Source organism: Panicum hallii, chromosome 8, assembly GCF_002211085.1.
Source record: "Panicum hallii strain FIL2 chromosome 8, PHallii_v3.1, whole genome shotgun sequence".
Taxonomy (NCBI): domain Eukaryota; kingdom Viridiplantae; phylum Streptophyta; class Magnoliopsida; order Poales; family Poaceae; genus Panicum; species Panicum hallii.
Window position 1 is genome coordinate 42,228,065 of NC_038049.1, and position 10,384 is coordinate 42,238,448.

The following is a 10,384-nucleotide window of genomic DNA, read 5'->3' on the forward strand; positions in this document are numbered from 1 at the left end:
TCTCATAATCTGCCCTTGCTTTCTTATAAGCAAGCTCTGTTTGCTTCCAAGAAGCATCTGTGTCTGTGTCCTCTCTCTCAGGAAGCACAGGCTCTGTAGGAGTCGGTATAGCTAGGACCCAATCCAATTCACCCATGATGAAATAGAGATCCAGCTTTCTATACCATTCATTGTAATTATCTCCCTTTAATATTGGAATATCGTTGATGGAAAACATCATTGATACTCCTCCTGAAAAACATTCATGAGTGGCGAGAATATTAAATTAAAGTCAAATAAAATTATTGCATATGTATGAATACGACGTTGGTCATAAATTAAAATATGCAATAACCTTGTGTATTAAAACTAAAACACCGTTGGGCAGAATTAGAATCAATACATAAAAATTATCTATTAAAATTTAGGCATAAACTCTGTTTGTATTAAATCTAGAATACCGTTGGGCATAAATAGAAATAATACATGAAAAATATCTATAAAAGGTAATTCAGTAAAAGTTGCAATATTGTCACTTGTTAACGTTGGTCAAAAAGATAACAATATTACGACTCAGAAAAATATCTATTTGCCTTGAAGAATTTAAATTATTCCGTTGGTTCAAATTTAAATTTCAAGACGAGTAATCATTAAAGCACATGAAACTATGTAATCTTTGCAGCGGAAAACTGTAATTCTATCAAAATATGTCTAAATTTATCTTTTATAAATAGTGCATCAAAGTTCATTCAAGTTTGAATTTGAAATGTATCAAATTCAATCAAATTCTATTGAAAAGTAGCTCTGGAAAAAGATGAAAAACGATGCACTATTTAAACCTCAAAACAGCCCAGCTGGCCTTTTCCTCTGCGCAGCAGCCCAGCCCGCGCCGAGTGCTCTCGCTCGCGCATGGCCTGCTAAGGCCCGGCCCGCGCGCCCCTGCGCACGGCTCCGCGTGCGCGTGCGGCTCGGGGCCGAGCCAACCTGGGCCCGGGCCGCCATTTCTCTCGCCCGCCTGGGCCAAATCTAGCCCACACACGCGCGGGACGATCTCTGCCGTTGGATCAAGATCAACGAACGCGCGTGGTTGTCGGCGGATCAAAAACCGCACGACGCAGCCCTTCCCCCCGAACCCTAGGTCATTCACTCCTCCCCCAATCCCCGTCGCCTTCGTCTTCCTCAGCCCGAGCGAGCGAGCGAGTGGCGGCCGAGCGGGCGACGACCGAGCGGGCGGTGCCACGGCGAGCCCCCTCGCCGGCGCGCGCGTCCACCGCAGGGTGGGCACGCCGCCGTCGAGCGGCATCTCCGTGGCGCCCAGATCTACGGCTCGGCGAGCAGCCCCACGGCGGCTCGCTCGGCCCCGGTCCACGCGAGATCCAAGACCTCGCTGGATCTTGTCGGCGTGCCGGCGTCCCGAGCATACCGACGGCGGGTGGCGCACGAAGAACAAGGTAAGTTCTCCAGTGACTGTCACCCCTCTTCTGTGTGTTGTCTAGGGTTAGGGTTAGGGTTCGGTTTTCGCGGGATTTGTCCGGGATTCGCTCTGGGTTCTTTTCTGGGGTCTTTTGTTGGGTTCTTTTCTCTTTAATCTCCCAATACTAATCAACGCAAGTAGATTAAGCATCTGATACCAATGTTAACTATAGGATCTGCTACTGCGCGATTAGATTAGGAAAACTCCTTTGGGTTTGCTTAATCGGGATATAGAGAGAGAGATTGAGAGAGACAGAGAGGAGCACGGCAATACCTTCGTGCCCTTGGGCAGAAGCGGATGCCGACATGCCCGCCATGGTGGTGCAGCACGGGGAGCTCGGGGCGGTCCGGCCGTAGGTGTACAAGGTCGCGGTGGCCGACGGTGTGGACGCGTCCGCGAGCTCGGGGTCGAAGCAGGGGCGTCGAGGGTGATGGCCGGAAGAGCTTCCCGCCGCAACCGCGCTTGACTTAGATCGGCTAGGGTTGACTGTGGGTGGGGTGGCGGCGGCCGGTGAACTTCGTGTCTCGTGCCGCTGGCCCCCACCTCCTTTTTATAGCGCGGCGCGACGGGGGCCCACCAGCTAGGGTTGAGCTGGGCGCCCCCGATCAGGGCGCAGGGATGAGGTGGCCCATCGGGGATCCGATGGGCCACGGAGATCAAGTCTAACAGGACCCACATGATAAGGTTGAAATAACCATCATCTCTTTCCTTGTCACAAACATATTGTGTGAGGGTTGTCTTCCCTGACCCTGGAATGCCATGGATACCGACAACAGCGTAAGGTTTATCATCAGCAGGTACATCACGAAGCATTTTTCTTATCATATCAAGATCGCTATCTCGACCAAAGACAACTGAAGGAGTTGAAGCACACCTGGTGTGTGTTCTCACAGTATTGCTTAGTGTATTATTGATACAGTCACAGCTGACTGGCAACTTCAGAAATGAAAGAACCTTGTGTCCTTCATCAATTAGGATTTCTAACTTATTTAATGATGCCTCCAGGCTCCAGCTCCGTCCTTGATTCAATGGGAACACTAAAATCCATCACAGTTTCAACCACCTGCGAAAGCAAGTTGGAAGTAAATTTGTAGGGAAGAAATTTGTGTTTTTGGTTAATGCGAACTGATTAATATACCATGCAAAGCCCTTTGGTTGAGACACTAAATAAGCTTGAAAAATTTCAGGTAACAGAATTGGATGTAGTTATCCACAATCCATGCCAGATAGAATTCCAGTGTGGTTTCCCTATACCTATTATAGGGTTTCATGGTCTTGTATGTTTTCCAAAGTAACTGAGCAGACTGCATAATTGCCCCTGAGACCCAAAAGAGGGATTTCTTTGGGATTTATTTTGCCACTGTGACAAGTCAAAAGATTGACCTAATCTAGATAAATTTTTTACCATCCACAAGCAAATAAGAAAAGATAAATCACATCTATGTGTGCATATTTGGAAAAGGGGATTGCTGAAATAATTTGAGGAAGTTCAAATTTGAATGAAATCCTATGGATTGGGGTACCAAAACCCCTTTTACAAAATGACCATTAGCTAGGCGTTTCATGAAACATCAACTGCCAACCACTAATCATCACTCTGAGAGCCAAACTGATTGTCTCTGCTTGCTGGTTATGCGGATAAGTGTCCAGTTACCAGTCAAGAGGTCACAAACCCTGTTCCTTTTCATTGTCGAGTGGCCAGTGTGCCAGTGTCATCACCATGCACCTGCAGGAGCTTGGCGCCACTGTGGAGCCAATCCTATCAAGTGTGCCACCTACTGGCTCCAGCATGACGTTTTATGATTACTGTAGGTCAATTTATTTTAGTTTTCACCATCAATAAATTAAGATTTATTAAGATTGACAATGCAAGATTCCTGAAAAGTACTTCGACAATATTTAATTAATACTATCTGAAATATCATAATTTTCAAAGAAGTAATTTGTCAAAGCTTCATCTTGTGGACTCTGTAGATGTCCTAATCGATATGTAGTTTGAGTCAGACGGAGTAACAAATACAACTCTATTTTAACTATACCCATTAGGACTAAAGATACATTTTTATCTAGGAATAAGCATCATATTTGTATGACAATGCAACTTTATTTTCAATTATATCCATTCAAATCTATTTCCATAAGGTGAAGATAAGGCAACGAACCTGCTTTGTTCTGCTCACAGCTTGAAAAGGGATGACATGACTTTTGAGGCGGTCATAATCAATAGCATCAAGGATGACTTCAGCTTCATGAAAAGCAGTCTTGAGCTCCTTCATCCATTGCTCCAGCCTTGCCCTCTGTGGACAGTCCTCAGTAGTCGCTTCAAGCAACAGCATCAGCTGTAGAATCTTCCTCTGCATTTCCTCGACCTTCTCTGGCGAGGGGAAGCCGATGTAGGAGAAGCATTTGTCGAGGAGCTCGGAGGTCATTGGAGAGACAAGCCAACCTGCGACTGAGATGCCCCACCCTACACCGGCAACGATTGCCGCCAGATCCACCAGGAGCTCTCAGTTGTGTAGAAGGAAGACTGAAGAAGGATATAGATAGGCAGCTGCAGGTCGTCCTGGGCACCTCTAAGAAATTTCATACTTGTAGGCCACGATTCTGTTCTCAAGAGTCAGATAAGACACACAAGTGGGGGATTTCCTAGCACTATTGGCAACTAAAAAAAAGTCGAAAGTCTTCGTCCTAGGGGCACAAATTGATAGCATGCTTGTGAAGGAGCAACTCTAGTGTCACATGCTCACATGTAAGCAATGATACCCTTCTCATAAAAAAGTAGACGAGTTCTTGCGTGCTGCCATGGTCGCTGACCAGCAAGGGACATAATCTAATGCCACTTGAAAAGATAACTTATGCAATCTAGCTACATATTTGTGCTGAGATCTGAAAAAAAAAGAAATCAAATCAATCAGGTGACGAAAATTTAAAAAACAAAAGCATCAATTTCCTTGTAATACCTGCGAGCTGCAAAGGCATCCATTTTTCCTAGAGGGTTCTACTTCTACATCTCCTTCTTCAAGCCAGGGTTGCACTTGTGAGGAAGGAGAGGGGGAAGAAGGCGGCGGAGACAAGGATGCGAATAAACCACCTTGGACGGCTCCGCCGTCGAACCACGGAAGAGGGGATGCGCCGGGGATGGCGATCGGCGAATGCAGCATGAACGCCGGAGCTCGCCGCCGCCGTGCGCCCACTTGGCCGCGCCGCCACGGCGAGCAGCAAGTTCGGAGGAGATGAGATGAGGGGTGATACGAATACGAAGCCGTTGAAGGGCCTTTTTGCAAGTACGCCACAGCCGGGGGATTCGTGCATAGGGGCTAATTGAATGGAGTAGACTAATCGAGGTCTTAGACGTCAAATGTCCAACACACTCCTGATCAACACATCCCTGATGTCTGGACTGGACGTCTAAGCATACTGATTACATACACATGCTGTACAAGGTTGATTTGAGATAGAAACAAGTCTGTTGGATCTCTGCCCATCCTTCTCTCTCAAGCCTGCAGCAAATACTTCTCTGAACGGCTGCACGGATCGGCTAACCGTAATTGCGTCTTAGACTGATTTGGACACAAGCCTCGTTGCTGCATTCAGAGGATGTAGCACCTGGAATGAAAAACACCTGCATTCTTAGTTTTCTTCTTCTACTTGCGTCTTCTGATTAACGCGTACTTTTTGGCTCAATAGCAGTAAGCGTTGGAGCAACGAATTGGATCAGGCAATGGTTACTATACAGCATGGGCACTGCAAACTTCATGCCTCATTCTCTTATCTAGTGGTCATGATTATCCTGACGGCTCTCATGCCTATGAAGCGTGAGATGGAGAATGCTTGGTTGTGAATTGTGAGGGGTTTCTGTTAAATGGATGTGCCTTGCTTCTCGAGGTATTTGTAGCCAAACGTTCTCAAGTGCGGCTAGCTCTTAAACAACGAAAATTTAGTTGAAATAATAAAGATATGTTGCTCCTTCTTTTGTCCTCTCACCTACTTTCTATTTACTGGACTGATCTAAAATTGAGAGCTGACTCAATGGTCATGCGATACAGTTGAACTTAAGTGCATGAACATCAATATTTCAGTGCAATCAAACCACATTTTTTTCCTTTAATACAACCCACCGGTTGGAGAAGCTACATCTGTCATTGGAGGAAATGCAAATAAATTCGCAATTCGAGTGAACTGTCTCAAAATAAGTGCACATAGAGTCACTATGCATAAGGCATATTTTCCGTATAACGAGCAAAGTGAAGCAGTGATGGGTTTTGCTATGGTAATCTGGAGTAAAATATATATTTATATCAACTTTTTTTTGAAAATTAAAAATAGGTAAAATTTCTTGAAATAGGCCAACTAGATTAGAAGAAATTGGCATGCTTCTTGTACATTTTTTGCCTAACGTAATACAAATAATTGAGAAGTGACATATATGACATTTTAGAATGCAAATACAAGAAATGTGCCAGCTAGTAGATATAACTAGAACAAGAAGTGTCAATTGCTTGCAGATTCCTTTTTTCTTGTAATCTAACACAAATAAGCTAGTAACTCTCCCTCTTGTCCAACAGATGTAACTCCCCTCTCCGTGTGTAGTTAAGCTCTAGATGCCTCTCCGTGTGTCTCCTTTTTTTCTCACCTTCATGATAGCTTCCTGTGCTCTTTGTAAATCTTTGTAATCATGTCCACTTTGTTGCAATAAAGTTCAGGCAACCCCAGGGTTGCCGTAGTTTTCTTCAAAAACAAACACAAATGAGCAAAACATGACATATGTAGGTTAAATTTTTTGAAGGTGTAGATGACACTATGTCACATTTGATTCAAAAAAATGCATCTCATTGCTGGAAAACTGTTTTGTTTGGCCGATGTCTTCATTAACTTCGACACCCACGCTACCACAACAAACAAAACTTTCAATTTATTTACACTACTTTTGGGGAAATCCTATGGTTCATACTATCTGTTGTAGAAAAGACCGTTTAACATTGTCAAAATTATTGGAGGCGTGTTTAACATAAATATTTTATTCATTTTAATTAATCTTCATAACTGCCAATTAATTATCCCCAAAATCAATGTTTTATTATGATATAAATAAAGAAACAGGTTGCTTCGCCACATCATCTACATGAGTACAACTTTATGAGTGCGGTTGGTCCGTCGCGAATAAACACGTGCTCTCACACCCACATGAATCCAATCGAGACGAGATCAGGTAGTTGATACCCAGAAATCAAACATTCTTGGGGAAACATAGCAACTTTATTGATATATGTATACAATGTGACTGCCTCGTTAAAAACCTTACACCCCAGGATAATGGAGCTTCCCCATAAGGAAAAGAGTACATCACATGTTTACACTAGCACAACATATATATATAGAGCGACGATTACAAGCAAAAATATATAATGCAAACAGGTAACTACAGTACGACCACCAGACAAGATGCGCTCATAAAGTAAAATGCAGGAATTATATATATGTAGGTACGCGATCATAGACCACTCTAGGATAATTTGATCGTTGCAGTAAACATAGGACTACCCCCGCGTTCCGTTTCTGCATGGACCTCAACACCATCGACTGTAAAGTGTGAAACATACCCAGATTGGTCCAGTCTATTTGCCATCTCATCCCAACGTTCTTCGTAGATGTTGACAGGGCCAAACTCACAATACGCCTGCATGCATGCACGCATTCGGTAACTCCATGAGACATTATCTTACTATTATTAATTGGAAGCTCTAAAGAGCCTCCACATTAATCCTTATGAGACAGGCTAAAAAAATTAATAAATTTTAGAAATTCTTATAAAAATTAGAAACATCTAACCATCAATTTGGCATCATAAAAAATAATAGCCATAAGATCTATTATATCTTTAAAAGATTTCCCGCTAATGCCATTATGGATAATAGTCTAAGATAACTTCCTAGATCTATACATAAATTATTCACCACTGCCATTATGAAAAATAGTTTAAAGTGGCCCTCTAAATATTCATCTAATCACCCACCTATGCCATTATAGAACATAATTTAAAATACCTCCCTAAATTCATATCTAAATTATCCACCTCTACTATTATTAAAATAATCTAAAGTAACCTCTAAATTGTACCTAAATTACCACATGTATCACTACGAAAAAAATACTCCAAGGAAATCCTATATATACAAGTATATGGTAAGAGATAAGCACATCAATTTCCATGCTAAACAGATGGCTCATGGTAAGAATTCAACTAAATATACTGTAAACGCATACGGATGCATACGGATGTGTGATATAAAGGGAAAATTATGAATATAGATGAAAAAATAGAGTAATTGGTAGCTAAAGTATATGACATGTTGATCACATTTATATATGCATACATTAAGGGCTGAGCATATCGATCTTCATGTCAAATATGTAGCACATGCTAAGATTTTAACCAAACACATAGCAGACATACATAGATGTACGATATAAAGAAGAAAATATATAAATATAGGTAAAAGTATAATAATTGGTAATTAAAATTATGAGCAATTGAGGGAGAGTAAAGAAGAAAATATATAAATATAGGTAAAAAAATATAATAATTGGTAATTAAAATATGAGCAATTGAGGGAAAGCAAAGAAAACAATTTTGATTAGCTGCGCTCGTGTAGGAGCACAAGCTGATAGACTAGCATATAAAAATCGGAAAAGTTGACAATAATGCAACGACCAATGTGTAGCCAGACAAATGCTGCTAGGGTCGACTTATGGTCACGTACGTACCTTGTTGGTGTAAATCGGATTCCACGGAGTAGACCAGGCGAGCAGAAAGTCCTGGTCCTGGCCATGTCTGTTCTTGCCGCGGTACACGACGGCTCCTAAGGAGCCCACCATTACTTCGCCGTGGACGTGAAGGAAGGCCGCCCACTGGCCATTGCCTATCTCTTCGGGGTATCCTGGGTTGTAGATGCTGCCCCCCAACCAGCTGTGGCTGTTGGAGTAGCGGAGGCTGTCGCCGGTGGCATTGTAGAGTAGACACCACGTGGACACCCCGGTGCCATACATGTCCTTGAGGTTGGCAACATACTTGGACGCCTGGCCCTTCTTGTCATCGATGTACATACGACTCCAGGCCACCTGTGCCCGGTTTTCCCGCGTTACGGGTAAGCGCAATTCATGCAGCGTATCATCGTTCACTACTGCACCGAAGCAGTTCAATTCACCGCCATCTCCGATCCTAGCTTCCCTACGATTTAATTTAATTGAGGACAGCTAGCTTTCAATATATATAATTCGTCATTTCATTCGATCATGACTAACCAACTTAGAAAATAAAGTGAGGCGAGTAAGAGTTCTGCTAACCTGGACAGATATATACTTTCCTCAGTTGAAGCGTCCTATCCTCGAACTGCATCCTGAAGGGCGCTTTTATAGCCAGATGATGAGGACATTACTTCTTTGGATATACACAACTCGCTGCACGATACGAGGGACAATTACTAGAGCTCGAGCTCGACAATTGGGATTGGCCTTAGCGGACATAGTCTAAGCATTTCACATATACCATTCACACTCAATTCCTTTCACACTGAAGATCAACAGCATTCACACAGAACACAGAAAACTCAGGGCAAATCAGCATTGTAGATGCCATACTATGCTGACTGATCACTGGAACAGAAAAGCAAATCACAGACTACCATTGCAAGTTCTCAAATATACACCAAATATTGAACTAAAGATAGAATTAGCAGTAGGCATAGACATTACTGAAAATTCTGAACTTCATTTCACTATAGCTTTCACCCTGGACAGAACATGCCACACTAAAACTAGATCAGGTAATCAAAAACATCATTCACCCTGGACAGAACAAATAGCTTTCACCCTGGACACTGAAGATTCTTTGATACCTGCGCATTGCGTCTCAGGCTGAATAGTTTTCACATATAATTCTGGACTAAACCACATGGACCCTTACACATTGAAATTTGTATAGCATTCACACTGAAAATTACGGTAGTATTCATCTCACAGTGAAAAAAGATAAATGCCATTAGAAGTTGCTTTCCAGGCAAAGCCATGACCCTTTCATCTTAGTGTTGTTTAAGCAAAGCCAAGTGGATGTCATGTACCTCATTAATTTCATTGCCATGTCATCATTTTTTCTGATGTGCCACATCATTAAATACTGATGAAACCTCCACTGATCTTACGCTTTCCAAGAGTGCCACTTCAGATTTTTAGTTCTGGTTTCGTGAATGAAAGAGACTCTCTCAATGCACAGTTTCATCTCACCACTTCATATGGTAGCAACAACATTAAATTGCTGCTTATGTTGTGATCAAATATGCCATGCATGATAAAATCGAGACGTCTTGGTGCGGTTTCTTTATTTGGGGTTTCAACTGGTTGAAAACAGTGCGCACTGGGTTTCACAGGATGAAACTCATCCGCTCTCTATCCAAATCTGCTCTCTGTCCTTTTAAATTCTATGCCGTGCCATGCTTTGGCTGATTTTGCTGATATGACATCTCATTAAATGTGAATAAATCCCCTCTAAAATTGGCCTAAGTAGGTTGATTATTGAAAGAGAACCAAAAGTCCTGCACAGACTCGTAGCCTAGGTCAAATAGTCAATTTGTTTAACACATGTAAATTTGTCCAGACAATATTCTTTGTCAGACTGAGTTTTTGGAGATTACCTAGTTTGAAAGAAATATGGAATTTGATGATTCAGACTTCACTAATTCAGAATGCTCTTCCAGACACAATATTCTTTGTCTGATCGAGATGTGGAGAACTGGAGATTGCCTAGGACCAAGGGAACTTAGCATTTGAGACTCCAAACTTGACAGGATGCCAGTTCGTCCAGAATCCTAGTTGCTGAAAATATCTTGTGTATATTCAGCAGAGACTTGGGAATATGCTTCTGGTCATACTAGTACT

The 10,384-nt window shown here is 42.4% G+C and overlaps 2 protein-coding genes across 2 annotated transcripts; both read right to left on the reverse strand.

The window, feature by feature from the left end:
* Nucleotides 1-2,196: 2,196 nt before the first annotated feature.
* Nucleotides 2,197-4,480, reverse strand: LOC112903464. The gene is made up of 3 exons (XM_025972734.1): nt 4,414-4,480; nt 3,616-4,339; nt 2,197-2,516 (listed from the first exon to the last, which is right to left on the reverse strand). Exons 2-3 carry the CDS (start codon nt 3,880-3,882, stop codon nt 2,439-2,441), a joined length of 345 nt encoding a protein of 114 aa, XP_025828519.1. The 5' UTR covers nt 3,883-4,339; nt 4,414-4,480; the 3' UTR covers nt 2,197-2,438.
* Nucleotides 4,481-6,690: 2,210 nt separating this feature from the next.
* LOC112903029 (23 kDa jasmonate-induced protein-like) lies at nt 6,691-8,645 on the reverse strand. The gene is made up of 2 exons (XM_025972234.1): nt 8,219-8,645; nt 6,691-7,130 (listed from the first exon to the last, which is right to left on the reverse strand). The coding sequence occupies exons 1-2, from the start codon at nt 8,555-8,557 to the stop codon at nt 6,957-6,959; spliced, it is 513 nt and encodes a 170-aa protein (XP_025828019.1). The 5' UTR covers nt 8,558-8,645; the 3' UTR covers nt 6,691-6,956.
* Between the last annotated feature and the right edge of the window lie 1,739 nt (nt 8,646-10,384).

Bases quoted from the DNA above. Each gene is read 5' to 3' on its own strand.
- LOC112903464 (XM_025972734.1), bottom strand. From the start codon at position 3,882: ATGACCTCCGAGCTCCTCGACAAATGCTTCTCCTACATCGGCTTCCCC. The intron at 2,517-3,615 runs GTTCGTTGCCTT...TTGCTTTCGCAG, and splicing joins CTGTGAGCAGAACAAAGCAG to GTGGTTGAAACTGTGATGGA.
- LOC112903029 (XM_025972234.1), bottom strand. From the start codon at position 8,557: ATGTACATCGATGACAAGAAGGGCCAGGCGTCCAAGTATGTTGCCAAC. The intron at 7,131-8,218 runs GTACGTACGTGA...GCATGCATGCAG, and splicing joins ATCCGATTTACACCAACAAG to GCGTATTGTGAGTTTGGCCC.